Raw genomic sequence first — 18,769 nt, forward strand, 5'->3', positions numbered from 1 at the left:
TATTGTTACATTACGATTACATAAGTTGTTTAAAGTTAGTACAAAACAAATTGTCTAAAAAGCTTTTATGACCACTCATTAAGTGTATACCGTCAAAGTGAGCGAATTGCAGCTTCAAAGTGGTTCACTGCACCCCTGCTGTATTTCCAACCTTGCTGCCCACTGTCAGAGCCCTGGTCTGAAGCCCATGCCCAAAGACTGGCAAAGTAATCCTGCACTGATCGATGTTAGTTTACAGCAACAGACTGAACTAAGGTATGGCTGGAATTCAGGTTCTACACTCACAGCTTGTAGATTTAATAGGAAACAAATAAAATTCATGAAAAATTAAAATGATTAAAAATAATTCATGGCACTCAAAAGGTTCCTGGCGCAGTTTGCTTTGGTGGGGGATGAGACCCAACTACCATTACACTTCAACTCATTAAGTGTCTAGGAGATTTTATTCCATTGGCTTCTCCTGAAGGTTCAAACTTGTGTCTTCTAACCTCTGATACCTCACTTCATTGAGAGAGGATTCAGTGCAGAGCTTTGTTCTGCCCTCACTCAACAGTACGTGTACCTTACTGTGATCACACTTGCTCATACAGAGATCAGGAGGGGAAACTGATATTCTGCCTCCCTCTGTGCCCAAAGATGGTGAGATCATTTACTAAAGTGATGGGGATATAAAATACTTCTGCTTTGACTTGTAATATTTAAAACAAGTGGAAGAGCAATAAAGTGAAAATCTGCACACCAACCAGACAGTAACTTTTAAAAGGTTTGGGGCTCAGGTCCTGCTCCAACTTTTATTGAAATGGAAAATGCAGACACCCTATCCTCCCAAACATTAACCCTCCAGAGCTGATCCAAACCTCTAGAACCACAATGATAAAGATTCCAAGCGAGACCATTAATAAAGAAGGCCCCAATCTTCAGTCACAGACACAAACACGTTGTGCATAAATACAGAGAAACTTATACAAATAGGTTTGATTTTTCTTCCCTTCCAATATAAAACAGTAAATACAAGAGCTAGAAATCTCTCCGAGGGTAATATAAGAGAAGAGAAGTCCTCTATCATTTCTCTCCCCAACACTAAACCCAATAGGGTATTTTTATTTTCATGGCCACCTGTCAATGGACTGGACACCTGATTGCAGTATTTTGCAATGTTGGACTTCTGAAGGACAGAAAAGTTGCTTTGTTCTTTGGTGGTCTCCTCACTGCTCCAGTGTCACCACCTCCACAGCTTGTCCTTCCACAGTTACTGCAGACGACTGGATTTCTGTCATTCGAGTGGTGACGGGGGCCATTGCAACCTGCACGGGTCTGTTACCCTGGGCCAGGCTAGTGACGACTGTCTGGTACATGCTCACTGGGATCTGCACCAGGCCTAGCAATGAAGGAAACAGAAAGAGTCAGCCAATTGACGACACAGACGCCTTTGCCACAGTCATTCCTCCCTTCCCAACATCAAAACCAAATCCTTTTGGGTGAAGTAGCCCAGTCTGTAGATACCTCCAATTAGGTCGACAACTTTTGAGTTGTAGTCTAAAGTTCATTGGTCAAGACACTTATTTTGAGAGGCACAACACCAACCTTCCTTCCAATTGAAAAATCAGACATGCTCCTTTTCTTCATAGGGAAGTGGAGCTTGAAGTAAATATTATTTGGAATTCTGCTCAGTCAAGGGCTCATCACACCAGAGCCATAGTTACTGATAGTCAGCTATAGGAATGCAAAGAATGAATTAAGAAAGCAATGCATGGTCCCATGATGCCCCTCTTTTTTCATTACTCACTCTGCAAAATAATGGGGACTCTGACCAGCACGCTTAAGCTCATGAGGAACAGTTCTGTAAAAATACTTCACAATTCCTAAGGTAACCAAGCAACACTGCTGATCAACTTTGACTATAAACCTTTGCAGTCTTCCCTTCACAAACATTCCGCATGTTCAAATCCCCACCTGACAAGGAGCATCAGATCGTAGAATGTTTGGTCACATCTGCATCCTTTAATCTCTGTTTTCAAGCAGATATTTCCTGCATGATCTTGCACCACCCTTTCTCTTCTAGCGTTCTTGTCTCAAGCCCTCCGATCTGACATCCAACTGTAATGTGGAATTTTCAGCCATCTTGTCTGGTCTATCTCCCTGAAATCCTGCACCTTGCAAGTTCTTTCTCTGCCTGTGGTCACGTCCAATTTCTCCAATTCTGTTTGGCACCTCACTCCTCTCTGTGAAGTATTCTGGGATGTTTTCTATCTTGTGCACTATCCAGTTACTTTCCAAACTAAATAATGTAGTGTTGATGGTTTTTACTGGGAAGCTGATATAAGTGACCCTTGGGAAGAAGGAAAGAAAGCCCCCATATCGGAATTTGAATCAGTACACGGCTTTCTCCCCTTGAGAAAAAGAGAACAATGGAGGGAGTAAGAAATACGGGATGGGTGGGGTGGGCGAGAATTGGGTGGGTTCAGGGTGGGATGGCTGGGTAACTGTGAACCAACCACGGTTAACTAAGGATAGTATCAAATTAAAAGAAAAAAAACATACAATGTGGCCAGGATAAACCAGAGGATTGGGAATGTTTACAAAGCCAAGGAAAGACTACTAAAACCATAATTAAGAGGAAGAAAATAAATTTTGAAGGTAAAATAATATCAGAGCAGACAGTAGGAGGCTCTTTAAATAGATGAAAAAAAAAGAGGCCAAAGTGAACATACGCTCCTTAAAGGATGAGGCTGGGATATAATAATGGGGAACCAGTAAATGGCAGAGGAGTTGCTTGGTAGAAGATTCCAAAGCTTTCCAAAAATCCTAAATAATCACAGGAGAAACGTGACAGAGGAAATAAATACAATAATTATCATTAGACAAACAGGAATAGGGAAAATACTGGGGCACAAGATTCTCTGGACCTGATGGGTCACATCTTAGAACACTAAAGGAAGTTGCTGTAGAGATAGTGACTGTACAGAGATAGTGATCTTCCAAGCATCCGTAGATCTCTGGAAAAGTCTCATAAGATTGGAAAACTGCCAATGTAAAACTCTTATTCAAACAGGGAAGGTAATAAAAGGCCAGTTAGCCCATAGTGTGTCATTGTAACAACAGAGCAGTTAGCAATAAAAATATAATTCAGCGGAGTCCGCATGACTTCATAAAAGGAAAATCATACCCGACAAACTTATTAGAATTATTTGAGGAGATAACAAGCAGGATGGATAAAAGGAAACCAGTAGATATAATATATTTAGATTTCCAAAAGGAGTTCAATAAGGTATGACACAAAGTTACTTACTAAGGAAAAATATACTAGCGTTGGAGGCAACCCAGGGAAGGTTCATTAGGTTGATCCCAGGTATAAATGGATTTCTTTATGAAGAGATGTTGAGTAGATTGGCCCTGTAATAACTGGTGGTTACGACAATGAATGGCAACTTTATTGTAATAGACAAGATTCTTAAGGGGCTTGATAGGGTAGATGCTGAGAGATTGTTTCCTCTTGTGAAAGAGTCTAGAAGCAGAATGCACAATCTTAGACTAAGGGCAGACGGCTGTAGAGGCTGGGTCGTTAGGTATATTCAAGGTTGACATTGAAAGATTTTTTTGATCAGTACATGATTCAAGGGTTATGGGGAAAAGACAGGAAAATGGAGTTAAGATTATGAGGTCAGCCATGATCTTACTGAATGCTGAAGTAACCTTGATGGGTTGAATGGACTTCTTCTTTTCCTACATCTATGAGGAGAGTAGAGGGAGGTAGGGAGGGATTAGTAGGGGTAAGTTGATCACAATCTCTCTGGTTGTCTTCCATCATACAGCTAGTAACCTTAGGATGCTACTCAGCTCCTTGGGTCTGTTCCACCATTTAATTTGATCATGTTTGAACTGGATCTTTAAAAGACAATATGCCGGATGTGAATACAGAAGGAAAATTTCCTCTGTTGCCTAAGTGCAATACAATTTCTTCGTACCATTATTAGTATATTTTCTGTTAAGAACAAATAAAGGAAATATTTTCCCATTGTAAAATAAAATTGAGAAAAGTTAGTTGATTTGGTCATGACTGCAGTTTTGGCGAGTTCGAAGCCTAGTCTGTTTTGGGTTAAGTGGATGCAGTCTTTGTGTTACAATTGGTCTCAGTGTCTCTGGGTTAGGTGGGTGGAAAATCACGCCTGCTCCCATTGACAAATCGACTGGAAGTCTAGACAAGGGCAGTCCCCTCATTGCTTCTGGCTGAGACAAGCTGACACCCAACACAGAATTAAAACTGAACCTGGGATCATGCTCAACTGTGTTGTTCAGCTCCTCAAAGTACTTAATTCGGCAAAATACTCTGGTCTTTGGAAATTGTGAAAGGTGCTGTACAGATGTAAAAACGTGATTTTTACTTGTTGGACTACCACAGGGTACCTGTGTGGCAAACACAAAGAAAACGAGGTAAACAGCTACAAGTCCAACATTTAAAAATGTTTCCCCATTTAATAACATTAGCTGATCCTCTGCAGCTGAGCCAGGTCTGCTGGGCCTTTCTGTGCCAAGTTTTTTTTCAATTTAGGCTGAAAGATTCAAGGGACTTAGGCATCTGAATGATTTAGCGAAGTAGAGTTAATCCTACTGGTTATATAATTGATGATTAATTTGTAAACAGGCAGAGGTTTTTCTTTGGTACTCATGTCTCTATGTCTAGAACCAACCTCTAATTAAGCTAATCTTTACATCTTCACCCTGACATGGGCTGACAAGCTTTCAAATTATATCAAAAAATATAAAGCTCTCTCATTCTCCCCACCACCTCCCCCCAATGCCATCCCACACCCCCACAACATACAACCAAATCAAAGCACTCAGAAGAAATGAAGAGGATCTAAAACTAAAGGCTATTAATAGATACTTGTGTACTGAAAGCATGATTTGGACGGCAGGGTGTATCATACACCTGCTGCTGGCTATCCAGAGATTGCATACTCCATACCCAAGTTTGCACCTCTGGCCTACATTTCACAGGACAACAGAGAGGAAAAGGATTTATATAATGACAACGTGGACAGTTCTAGGCACCACACTTCAGGAAACATATTAGCTGTTAGGAATCATAGACAGGTGCCTTTCCAGGGAAGGGGACATCAGCGTTGAAGAAAGGTTGGAAAAGTTAGGATTGTATTCTTGGAACAGAGAAGGTTAAGAAAGAGGTATTTCAAGATCGGATTTGATAAAGTAGATAGAGAAAAATCTATTCCCAATGGCAAATCGATCAATAACCAAGCTTCAGAGATTTAAAATTACTGGTAAAAGTGTAAAGAGAAGATGTGGAGCAGTAATTTTACATGGAATTGCCGAGATCTGGAACTCTAAGAAGACGGTGGATACTAATTTCATAATAATTTTGAAAGGACTCATGCAGTTGCTCGAGGATGAGGAACTTGCAGGGTTATGGACAAAAACAAGAATGTGGGACAAAGCATGACTACTCCTTCAAAGAGCGAGCACAAGCACAATGGGCAGAAGGCCCACCTTTGAGTTTTGATTACTTAAAAAGGGGCACAATGAAGGATGAATCATTGTGCAGGTGTAACTTCCAAACACAGTGCACGTTATTTTACATCGCGAATGACTCATGACAGTGAAAGGTGAGCCAGAAAGTTAGCTTTAGCAGTTAATACCATAAAGGTTTACTTAGAAGTAGAAATTACAATCATGGTTAAGTGAAATTCCATGAACTGTTGAGTATGTTCAGCACAGAAACAGGCTTTTTGGTCCAGATAGTCTAGATCACGATTTGTGCTCAACATGAACCTCCTCCCACTTATATCACCTAACGCTATCAGAATATGCTTCCATTCCTTTCCCCATCAGGCGTTCATCTAGCTTTTCCTTCAATGCACCATATTATTCGCTTCAATAATTCCTTGTAGCAGAATATCTGCCCACAATTCACACTTTGTGTAAAAGGATAATTTCCTCATTGCATCTTAAATTTGTGACTACAAGTTTTAGAATCCTTCATGCGAAGTGCAGCTATGACCACTGTCCCCTAGAAGTGTCAAAATATGTCAGGTTACGACTGTGAATAGCAAAGGACTGCTAACTCCCTAGTCACAGTCCACACACTTAAGCTCATTAGTCCTCTCCAAGACTGACTTGAACATGGCATTCTTATTAAACTCAATCGCACAATAACACTGCTCAGCGACAAAGCTTCTTCAGATGTCACTAGGCACTTCTTATCAAGACAGTGGTTGAGACTAATCACTGGACGGAGATGGGAGAGACTTGGGCAAATTTGAAATCAGAAAGGATTTTCTTTCACTCCTTTCCTAACATTAACTCTGCTTGGTATCCAGTTTTGTATTCAGTGTGTGCCCTTTTCACAAGGCAATCATGTGACCATTTTTCTCAATAAAGCCTAAATAATAAGTGGTAGCAAACTATTTGACTGTGGGAACAGTCTGTTCTTATCCAGTATTTGGTCCTACACTTATGTGCACATAGTTTTCAGAAAAACCCACTGGTTAGAAATCACACATCAGATCAGGCTGACACTTTCTAGTTGCTGATTGGCTGCTACAGGTGGGTTTCAGAACTGACAATCAGTTGAATTGGCTATCAGTACCTGGCCTAGGTTAGGAGCAAATTGGGCCTTTGGGAGAGATGTGCTTCGTTAGGAAGCTGTTTGTATGGTATCAGATTTGCAAGTAAATAGATTGGAATATAGCTGCTATCCTACAGTGAGATTTTCTATTTAAGCTTCTCCAGTGCACCGCGCACACAGCAGGGAGCTGAATAAATCACTTACAGTTGATTAGTAGTTCAATACAAGAAAAACCTTTCCATTTGAATGGTCCTATCCCTTCCTTTCCCGGCTGATTTTCTGAGTCACATCTTGCCTCCTTCCTGCTGTTAAGGCATTGCTGGGGTACAGCTCCAGAACCTACCATCGAATAAATTCTGACCCATCAAACGCTACCATTATTGGTAAGGCACAGATCAGATACAGAATAAGCCCTAATTAGTCTCTCTCTTCACAGCTCAAAGGCATAGAGCCAACAATAGTGCTCCCACCACCGCCTGGGTTGAGATCAGCTGTCTCCACACAGAGGGGAAATCATATCAGCAACTCAGCTCCTTGATGCATTAACCAGTTTAGCCATCATTGGAGCTTGGGTCAGGTGCAGACTGCTAGTAGAAAGAGAAGCTGTTTGCTACAACTTAGTTGGTTATGGCAGTGATTAACAAGTTTTATTTGTTCATGGAATGCATTTGTTACTGACTTTGTGTAGAGGAGGATGTTCCAAAACCTAGTCTGTCTCAGCTACAGGAGAAAGCTTTATAATTGTCCTCCAAAATCTTAGGTTATGGCAGAGAAATCATTTGGAATCACTGCTCCTAATTGCACTTCTTGACCTCCTGGGAGTGTTCCAAAAGGAGAACTGAATTCAGGTTGAGAGGTTCTAGAGTGACATTGAAATGGAACTGGTGAATTTTGATGTCTTTCATAAGGAACAATAATTTAGAGCAAAGATAATGAGATTAAAATGGGTGTTTCAAAATAAAAAAAAAACACTCTCTAACCACAGAACCATTGTTACAATAAAATGTTAGGCAATTCTGTAATTGTCAGCATCAAAACTGTCTCTTCATGTACATACGCACAGCCTGGAGGAATCTCAATAGCCTCTCAGTTGCCAGGTTGCTTTTCTGGGTGAGATTTCATGTTGTCCCATCATTTCATGGAATCACAAAGCAGTATAGGACAGCAAAGGGGCTAGGTAACCCATAGAGTTTGCACCAGTTCTTTTAAAGAGAAATCCAACAAATCGCACATTTCTGCAATCTTTCTTCCTTTGTGTTTATCCACTTTTCATCTCCCCACCTAGTACCTGGCATTCAGTTGGATGGCTGGTTTATGATACAGACTGATGCCAACAGTGCGTGTTCCATTCCCATACCAGCTGAAGTTACAATGAAAGGTCATACCTTCTCAACCTTGCCTGGGGCTACTGTCACTTTACCTAATTCTCAATCTCACTGCATAAACTTTCTTCTAAAACTGGACATAGCACTCCAGTAGACATGTGTTTTGTATAGACTTAGCCTAACTTCTTATATTCTATGTCTTTAGTTAGAAAGTCCAAGATCCCATGTGCTTTAACTGTTTTGTTAAGCTGTGCTGCTGACTTCAAATGTTTGTGCACAAACACCCACAGGTCTCTTTGTTCTTGTACCCCTTTAAAATTGCACTTCTAGTCTCTTAAGATGGCCTGCAACGTAAGACAAGCTGAAAGAAGTGCCCTTCAAGGAAAATCTCCATAACTAGCAAACAAACTTTCAAATGGACAATGACTAGTACACAACATTGAAAGGCTATATTTACACTGATGCAGTAGACAGTCATCTTCTGAGCCTGGGACTGACATACTCTCGCAGGGGAAATTTCAGCCTCGCAGTTAGTGCTACAACATAAAATGGCTGTCAAAGTCGAGTAATGAAAGGAGAATAAAAAACATGATAATTCAGCAGGTGAACAATAACTTCTCAATGCTGGAATTGAATTTAAATTTGGCCCAGGCTGCTTATAAAGTGCTTATGTGAAATGAGTCTGGTAGTGTTTGAATACAACCCCTACTGGGTCTGAAGCCTAGATGATAAACCAGAAGGATGGAGGTGTCAAATATATTACAGATTGGACACTCATTTGAGGTTAGTGGTCATGCACATTATTAGGGCAGACTGGAACTTCATTCTACACCTAACCGAAGGGATCATTCCTCGTGTGCGAGCTGTGATAAGAAGTATAGCCCTACATTTGACTGCAGAGTCCCAGCACTGGGAGAGAGAACTCGGTCTGGGTTTATTTCCAAAACCTGACAGCCCTAAAATGGTGTGCACCCGTGCACAGAATGAATACATTTCTCTAAGAGTTGAAACTAAGTTTCAAGTCAAATTCAAATGGTTCTCAATCTCTCTGCTATTGAGTGACAGCACCAATAACAGGAAAGCATTTCCAACACAAACCTTGAGCTGTCCCCAATAAAACCTTATACTCAGTGGTGAAAAAATATTCAGGAAAAAGCTGACTTGGATAAGAAATTTACTGGTGAGAGGGAGAAAGAGTTGAGGAATTCTATAACGTTAAATGGAAAAGCATGGATAGACCATAGATGAGGATTGGATTAATGGGTTAAGGTGCCCAAGTCTTTAAAAGTGAGTTTATAATGGTAAAAAGTGATCGAAAAGAATACAAATACACAGGATATGGGATTTAATGAACATAATTCCTGGAACGTGGATGTTGCCTGCAAGATCAAAATTTACTATCTATCCCTATTTACCTTCAGAAGGTTTAGGTGGACAGTCTCTTGAACCTGTGCAGCTGCTTAATGTAACTGAGAGGCTTGCTAGGCCACTTCAGAAGGCATTTAGCAGTCAACCATTGGTCTGGAGCTATGTGCAGATCAGATTACAAGGACGGTATGTTTCCTTCCTAAAGCACATTGCAAAAACCTACTGAACCAACAATATTACAGCTTCGTGGTCACTTTTACTGAGATTTACAATTTTTTTTTTAAAAGCTGAATTAAAATTACATTGGCATATGAACTGTAATTTTCTGTATTATTACCCAGGTCTCTGGACTACTAGTCCATTAACATCACCAACTACATTACTGGGCTACAGGGAATGTAGAGCTGCCAAGACTATCAAAATAAAGGAATGTGCTGATGGGCTCATCACTGATCATAGGTGTGCTTCCTGGTAGAAGTAAAATCGCTAAACGTATCAGATTATTTGGTGGAGAAAACTATTTATACATACATAAACATTCCATATATCCAAGCATTATACTTTACTACATTTTGAGTGACAACAGTTCAGGTGCTAGCTAAGCTTATAGTTCCTCGCTGTGAGGCTATGGACTAATTGTTGCAAATGGCGTCTCTCATCTGTCTCTGCTCTAAAGCTCATTATCCTATATCTTAAAATATGGCCAGCAGAAGCTGCCCTGTAAAAGATTACCAGGCACCTCAATCTGCACGAGTCGATTACAATAATTACTCCTCTGCTAATCGTCTTCATTTTTTTTTTACATGAAATCTGTCACTCTTGATCACTTGTCTCTATTTGGAATTATATTCAGATGTGCAGATGGATGAAAAATCTGCCTTAATGCAATTGGTACTTTTTTTGCCATCAACCTCCTCTCTAATTTTCATGCAATGGTCACATAAGGAACAATCACACAAGTCCTATGCATTGCGTTAAAACAACTGCATGTTGAATATTTTCTTCAGAGCTGCCCCTCACGCTCGATTGTATCCCCAACTCTCCTGAAAGTTTGAACTGTCACCGAAGTATGGTTCCACAGATTCTGGTAGTCCTTTAGTATGTTGCCAAGGGGCTCTACTCTATGTGTTAATCCTGACAATCTGTGCAGTGTGGATATTTGACTGGCGACAACATCTCAATTAAGCCCAATCTGAACCTCCTCAAACACCCACTCATTGCCAGACAGAGAGGGCTGAATGGCCTACTTCTGCTCCTACATCTTATGGAAGGGTAATAAGCAGAATAGGGGATTACTGTTTGATTGGTCAATGTGTTATAAACTTTTAGGAGAATTTGGATTTTCTAGTTGGCCTATGTTCCTTGGTCCAGGCAGCTGTCATGATTTGTACTGCTCGAGCGCAGACTTGATTGAAAACAATTAATTCATTGGATATCAACTGCTACACTGGTTGATGCCTTTATTTACTAGACCATGAGATTTAGAAGCGATTTAAGTTTTTAGAATCTTCTTCCATTGGTTCAGTTGCAAATTGTTTGATTTAGTATTGCAGAACCCTACAGCACAGAATTTGTCCTGCTGTGTCTGTGCCAGCTCTGTAAAACAGCTGGGCACACTTTTTGACCACCTGCTCTTTCTCCATAGTCTTGTAATTTTGACTTCTGCGGGAATGGTCATATGCTGTTCAGGGTACCTTCACACCAATATTCAGTCTCTTCCCCCTTTTCACGGTTGGCACTTTCCTGCATTATGCACCTTCTGTGACCTGGGTGATACCATGCAGACTGGGCCCTCTTATATTCAGAAATGTTAAAATAAACTAAAGATCACAGGTTTGAATCTTTACCAACACTGATTTCTCGATCCGGTTTGTTGCACTCAGGGGCTTTCTGTTGATTGCTGCCCGTGGTACTGCGGCAGACAGCGGTCAACTGGGAAGGAGCGGCAACCTTTACAGGAACGTACAAGGCCACTGTAAATTGCAAAATACGAGAGGGGAATATAATGGAAATGGCACTGACACACGCAATCTGAAAGCAGCACCACTAGCACAAGCACCCCAGATGTTCAGCACTCTGTCATTGGCAGCTGTGCCCTCAGTGGCCTAAACATTAAGCTCTGAAATTGCCTCCTGAAACCTCTACTTCTTTGTTCTTTAAGTTGCTTCTTAAAACCTACCACTCTAAGTCTGGTCATTTGTCCTAAATTATCCTGATATAGCTCAAATTTTATTTGATAATGCTGCAATGAAGGACCTTGGGGCATTTTCCTAATTTACAGGTTCTACATAAAATCAAGTTGTCTCCTAGCAGATGACTTCAAGTGGTCTTCCTTAAAGCCTCCAAACTATGCTCACATGCACTCAGCAAATATCTACAAAGGGTCAAGTACTACTTGTTTATCCATCATCACAACGAACAGATTTACATAATTTCATGAACATTGTTTCCTCTCCGTTTGAAAAGGGGTTTTCTTAGAAAAGGCATCTCAGCCAAGTGGCCATGTGCACCCAACCTGTAAGAATGACCAGACCATTCAACAATAGAGGCCATCCGACCCAATAACCCTCCAGCACACATGCCTCTAGTGTGTGAGGGTTGCTCTCACTAGATTGCGGAGACAGAAGCATTGGTGATTTGCTCCTCCCTAACTGTGGAATACTGATCTCTCTGTAATACCCTTAACATCTTGCTGACTTGACAGCAGGTAACTCAGATTGAGGATCAAACTGGAACGTTCCTGGCTCAATTCTGCAATGGATAAGCTCACTGAACCATTAGAAAGAGGGCTTTTTGGAATCTGCTTTTAACAAAAGCAAAGTCAACTGATGCAACTGGTTTTATTCCGCTGATCTAAGGGGAAACTGAAGAGAAGGCCAGAGTGGGGGTTTCAAGCCGAGCATCTACAGCGTGACACAAAGGGGTGATTTGTTCTGCTGCTCCTCTACTGGTGATTACAGGCTGCAGATTACTGCAGTCACGTGAGCTGCTTAGAACAAGGCAAGCTGTCAGGAGCTGCTAAGGTCAGTGTGAGCTTTCTATGCAAAGCTCGGAAAAGGGAGTGGGGGGTAGGAGGAGAAGACAGTTTTTTTTTAAAAACTTTTGCAGTTTTTAGCCTGTTCAATAAAGAGTTCCTCATATCCCTTTCATCCCTTCTAACCTGAAATCTCTAGGATTTTACAATCCAAGTTTGTGTGGCCATCTTGTTTAGTCAATGTTTCCAATTCTTTTTAACACGGATAACATATTGTACAATAGCTCTTAACCTAAATCGGCAAATTACCAACTCCAACACTTATGCACACTATAACTACCAACTCATTTGGTGTCTAATGTTATTGTTTTTCCTCACCTGACCTTGTGTGGGGCTGCATTATACTACACTGTATGAGTAGTTCAACTCATTGAAGAGGGCAGAGATCAAGTTCCAACTAAACCGGCACTGGGACTGAAATCAGATCTACAGTTCTTCGGCTGCTCAAAAGACAAATGCATCATCGACTGAAAAATATCACACCCGGAAAGAACTGGGTTTCAGTCCAAGTGACATCACTATTGTGCCACATGAGATGTGGCTGATATTGAGTCAGGATGGTAGATGCATAGCTGCATCGACCTCATTTCTTTACACAAAATTCTGGTAACAGTCTGCAGCTAAAGAATTGCAATCCCAATGAACAAACAGTTCAACATTCCATATCAGAGGTCACCAGCACAGAGTAGAGAATTAAACAGATTACACAGACATGAAAGCATGCTCAAGCACATGCGCAAGCACACATACATTCATGTGCATGCACAGCAAGGAGACTTTGTGGAAATACAGAAAATAAAGATTAAAGCTTAAATTAAGAGCAGTTTGCTCTTTGGGAGCTCTCACTGTCCTCGTGGCTAAAGTCAGTGCCCAAAACACTGTGAGGTTAAACAAGTCAGTAGGTACAGGTTTGATGCAATGTTGAGTTGCTGGTGTCAGGATTTCTCAAGCCTATATGTGTGTTTGAATGACAGATAGGAAGACAATTCCCTCCCCAGCCAAATAGTCTGATGTATGAATGGCTACATAACAGGAGCTCTTCAAGAATGGAGACAGGTGTTTGGGGACAGGGCAAATATCTACATTTTATTCCCCCAATGGGTAGGTGAATCACATGCCATGTTACTGAGCCCTACAAACCAGGAAGATATCAACCTTTTTCCCTACTTTTGTTGATTGATGATTTTAAACAGTGTCATGCTGGAGTAAAAATCTAGACCAAATCAACATCCACTCTCTATTGAGCACTAGTAGAAAGTTGGTGAGCCTGTACATGCACATTAATTTGTTAAATAAAGGAGCTATTAGGACAAAGTAGCTTGAAGGAATGCTTTAAAACAGGGAGGTGTAAGGAGGGAAATTGCAGAATTTAGGGCCTAGACAACTGAAGGCATGGCCACTAAAGGTGGAGTGATTAAATTTGCTCAATGAACCAAAATTAGACGAATGCAGATACCTTGTAGGATTGTGGAGATGGAGAAGACTACAGAAATAGGAAGGAGTGAGGCAATGAATTATGATCTGGGATATACTGCGGAGTGATGGCAGGAGATTCAATAATAATTTTCAAAAGTCAAATGGATAATTAGCTGAAGGAAAGAGAACTCCCTTCTGGGGAATCAGGAATGGTGATGAATTGGTCAGCCCTTTCAAAGAGCCAGCAGAGGCACAATGGGCAGGTAGTTCTCCTGTGCTGCAATGTTCTATGATCGCTCTTCCTCCAACCAACTCATTCCACGCAATCTTTCTTTTTCTTGAAAGCTGAAATCAAGTTACATGGGGACTCTTTTCTACTCTTAGTTACTCCTTCCCAGGAGCTCCGAGTTGGGAATTGAGAATTTCCACTCGGTATTTCTGGAGATTCTGTTTAAAACCCAAGTTTGGTATCTGATCATACATCTGTATAGGAGAGGAAGGTCATATAGATCAATCTATCCCTCAGCCCCAAAAAAAACAAGTTTGCCCCACCTCATCACAACATCCAGCTACTTTTTAAATGTTGCCAGGGCATTTTTGTTCATTCTCAAATCATTACAAGCATATGAATTAGGAGTAGGAGAAGGCCATTTGGCCTCTTTGAGCCTGCTCTGTCATTTAATAAATTGTGGCCTTAACTCCACACTCCTACCTACTCCTGATATCCTTTACTCCCTTGTTAGTCAAAAATGTATCTACCTCTGCCTTAGAAATATTTAATGACGAAAACAAAGTTGCTGGAAAAGCTCAGCAGGTCAAGTTCCTTTTCCAGCAACTTTGTTTTTGTTCTTGATTTACAGCATCTGCAGTTCTTTTGGTTTCTATTAAATATTTAATGACGCTGCCTGCACCGGTCTCTGGGGAAGAGAATTACAAAGCCTCATGATCCTCCGAGAGAAAAAAAATTCTTAACTCTGCCTTTGGGCAACCCTTCACTTTTACTGGTTCTCATCTCTTCCACAAGGGCAAACCTCCTCTCAGCATCTACCATCAAGTCTCCTCAGGATTTTACATGTTTCAAAAGATCACCTTTCATTCTTCTGAACATCAATGATACAGATGCAGTGTTGTCCAACCTTTAAGCTATCCTACCCCAGGTATCAGTCAAGTGAACCTTCTCTGAACTGCTCCAATACGTTTGATCACAACGTACCAAATGTCAGTTTCAAATTTGCCGTTTACTACTATCGACTCAAAGCCTCTTTATCCCATTTATATTTGAATAGTGTTGCCCTCTCTTTCCTCATTCTCTTGCTCAACAGTTCTGTCCTATAAAAGGGATTCGGCCCATCATTCGGATTTCTTGATAGAGACAAACTGTTATAGCTGCTGAATTGGTGGAATATTCTCCGATTTAAAGAGATTGTGCAGAAAATCAGGAAATGTTCATTTTTAATTTAACATGGCTGTTCCTTTTCAGTCTTTTTTCTTAGAAAGTGGCTTTTGCATTGCTCAGTCACTGATTCATGTGTTGAGCTATAGGCTCAATGCCATATTATCCTTTTCCTTCTTAATGAGCTTTGTCAATCCTGCTGTCACTGTGTTTTTAAAGAGTCTTAGGCAAATAGCAACTGTACACCCATTTACTGAAGATGACATTATTTAATCTGTACGCTAGACCCTGAGACACTTGACTCTGGGCAGTCTGTGTTAGACAGCAGTGACCTTGAGAGGTTATTGTTGAATGTTCTGACAGAAACAGAGATTGTGAGAAGTCGTTGAAAATTGTTCACACGCTTGTTCTATTAAAACAGCATCAAATCCATTAACAATCTTCCTTTTTATTGTCCTAAAAAGTGGTAATTGTGTTAAAGAATATGGACAAATGGAGAAAAAATTGGGGAGGGGACAATGAGAAAGTCACTGATTGAAATTATTAACTTTTGACACTGCTCCAAACAGAACAAAATACTTCTCCCTGGAGCCAGATTTAATTTAATTGTATAGTCGACTGTAAGCACACCCAAATCCTGATAACATGTATTAACTATCATGCCAAAAATAGCTTTTATTGAGATCAAGATTTCTAAAAATATCTACTGCTGCATCTCTGTTACCTTGGCCCAATTAATTCCATTTAAACTTCAGCAGAAATAACAACACTGTAGAGAAAGAAGTTAGACTCGTAATAATGACACTGTTGTCTATTGATGGAATTTGTCAGTGTCCATGTCTACTACAAACATAATATGGATCACTACAAAATGAGTATGGATGGAAATGGAATTTTATAAATAGAGCATATGTCAGGGATTTAGCATATTCTGATTCTATGGAGTGAGAATGAATGGTTTGATCTATTAGAATTTTAAACCTGTATCCTTTTTCTGGTGTTAGCCAGCATGCATGGAGACTTAAACCAGTAGGCATCCAGACCTTGGGATTATACACCAAGTGTGAGCCAGAATCTATTGAGAGATTCCTCCATGCTGGGGTATGTTTCCAAAGGTATGGGCTCCCTGCTGGTGATAGCTGCCTACCAGTGAATGCTTACTGGATTATAACAAATGATTGCGTGGAGCAACACTTACAGAACTTTCACTCTCCTCAAAACCCCCTGCCCTCAAAGGTACAAGTGCTCTGCATGCAAGAGGGATCAATTTGAAATTTACTCCGTACACATGAATGAAAATCTGTTTAGATTGTTGGGACAACAGGATTATTGGAAGTGTATTTTTAGATGCAAACTGTCAGTTACATTTCCTGTCCTAATGACCCTTACCCCTACAGCCTACAGACAGACATATGCTCACACAAAGTTAGAAAGATACAGATGATGACAGAGTCAGACAGAGAGAGACAGGCGACACACAAAGACATAAAAGAAAGACAGGGCTTCACCTCCTGAAATACTACATTCAGTAGACAATAAAAATTCCAACTGCTTCCTACCAGTCATCCTAAGACCTTTTGATCAACTTTATTTTTCAAATACACATGCATACATTTCTAGATATTGCCCAGATTAGGAGAATGCTGCCTGCATCTCAGGGCCTGGCAGAATTGCCCATGACAGCTGTTGTTCTGCTTAGTCTATTGACCGATAATGGACTGCATCAAAGCTCTTTACAACAGCTCAAGAGGCCACACGCCTCAGAGGGAGACAGCTATTTTTGGAAAGTACACATCTTTGAGGGCAGAGGCCAGGAGGAAACATTAAAGAACGAAAGAAAGCAAGACTCATATCTTTTCTCTTTTAAACGGTATTATGGTCATACTTCAATTACATTCAGAGCCACAAAAGGACTTGGCACCAAATTCATTTTTATCATTTGACTGGCTGTGTATCATTCAGACTGATAACTAGGAGAACGGGACAGGTGACTGCCTAAACTCCAGACAATATAAATGTGAAAAATGAAGGATGCAAAATAATTTTGATGTCAAGGTGGTTGAACAATGGGGAATATAAGAGACACTGGAGAAATCTTGAAAAACATTTTAAACTGACAGAATCAAAAAATCTCCAAAGCTGGGACATGCTGAAGGACAAATGACAAAACCAGCATGTACCCTGAGAATTGCCACAGCCTTTTCATAAATAAGTCTGTAACTACTGTCTGTGAGGCACTGTTGTGATATTGCACAAAACAGTTGCTGCACCTACTTCAGAAAGTAATTCCCTGTATAAAATACCTCAAACGGTTTATACGTGATATGGCACTATATAAATGAATGCATTTCTGCTGTTGAGGATCAAAAGAATGACAAAAGAAAAGACTCGAATACTTGGTACTGCACTCCTGCTTAAGTCATGTGGCAAGATTAATAATCAATATTTCGAGATGGGCCCATTGGGAGTTTTCTGATAGTTTGATGTAGTTAAAAGTTTTTCCAACCTTTATGACAAATATACCAGATCCTGTATCAATATGCTTTTAACATTGCAGAATAATGGGTACAGTCCTAAACCAACAAATTGTTTTAGGGGCCTTCTCTGTTGTTTTCACTGGGGCTCATTTTTAGAGGAAAGCAGGCTCTGCATGTAATTTGGTTACACCAACTCTTGGAGCAGCGAGACTGAGACTGGGTGCTCATGATTGGAATGTGCTCTATCCTCAGTATCAACATCCAATCTTTAAAAATACAATCAATAATAACAATTCCTAGATTCCAGTTTAGTGAATGTGACATACTATTCATTCAATTTCTGTTCTCTTCTATTTTCATCCCCTATTCCTGCAGTCAATTTCTAAAAGCACTTATCTTTACTGGACCTGCTACACTTCACTCATTAGTTATGGCTGATTAAAGAGTCAGACACGCTTGAAATGGACTGTGTGCATTGAAATGTTGAAAGGGTTTTATGAATGAAGTTTACATCATGTTATTATTATGATATGGTCATAAAACTTTCATGACAGCTTGTAGTCATCAAATATTCATCCTGGTAATGGTTCAGGCATCAGTTCTTGACCAAAAGGTCCTGGACAGTTCGGCAAATGCAAGTGACAGCTTCTGGTGTTTGTGCAGCCAAATTTACAAATAAATAGTTGCAGCACTTTAAATTTTTAGATACAACTAAGAATTTTGAAACTCCCCCAATTATATTTTGTTAGGTTTTTTGATCTTCTAAATGAGATAGATGAGCAGCAAGCAATGAGTAAGTAAGCTACAGCTCTTAACAAAAAGGAGATGCCATAGAGTTTTATGAGATATTTAACAGCTTCGAGAATGTGAACCGTGAGCAATGCTTGGATAAGCCCAGACAGAGGGACAGCAGATCAAAATTTAGAACAGGTTTCAAAATGTATTTATTTATACGGAAGGTGATCAACAGTTGGAACCAGTTTGCCAGAAAGGGTGCATTGAAGAGAAGCCACCAAACAATGGATGGCGCTTGAAAGGAGATTTTGATTTTCTTGAGTGCAGTGAAAACAGGCATTTCTCACCCCTACTCACCTTGTGATGAAAGGAGGAATTACTTGTAAATACCACGGAGGTTATTTTTGAAGGTTAAAAACAATGTCAGCGTAAATATCC

At 40.3% G+C, this 18,769-nt stretch overlaps 1 protein-coding gene across 5 annotated transcripts in view; it reads right to left on the reverse strand.

Annotated features, from left to right (window-relative positions):
* Window positions 1-754: 754 nt before the first annotated feature.
* The window catches only part of nrf1 (nuclear respiratory factor 1), a 52,760-nt gene continuing 34,745 nt past the window's right edge, over window positions 755-18,769 (reverse strand). For 2 of the 5 annotated variants that reach the window (XM_048610254.1, XM_048610256.1), the window contains 2 exons: window positions 11,124-11,249; window positions 755-1,378 (listed from right to left, as the gene is read on the reverse strand). In XM_048610254.1, the coding sequence (XP_048466211.1) occupies window positions 1,206-1,378; window positions 11,124-11,249 (299 nt within the window). In that variant the 3' untranslated portion in view covers window positions 755-1,205. Of the gene's footprint in view, window positions 1,379-4,134; window positions 4,405-11,123; window positions 11,250-18,769 lie in introns of those variants that run through there. The other 3 variants (XM_048610257.1, XM_048610259.1, XM_048610258.1) reach the window with 2 other exon arrangements.

The sequence above is a fragment of the Rhincodon typus genome, chromosome 22 (genome assembly GCF_021869965.1).
Source record: "Rhincodon typus isolate 14 chromosome 22, sRhiTyp1.1, whole genome shotgun sequence".
Classification (NCBI taxonomy): domain Eukaryota; kingdom Metazoa; phylum Chordata; class Chondrichthyes; order Orectolobiformes; family Rhincodontidae; genus Rhincodon; species Rhincodon typus.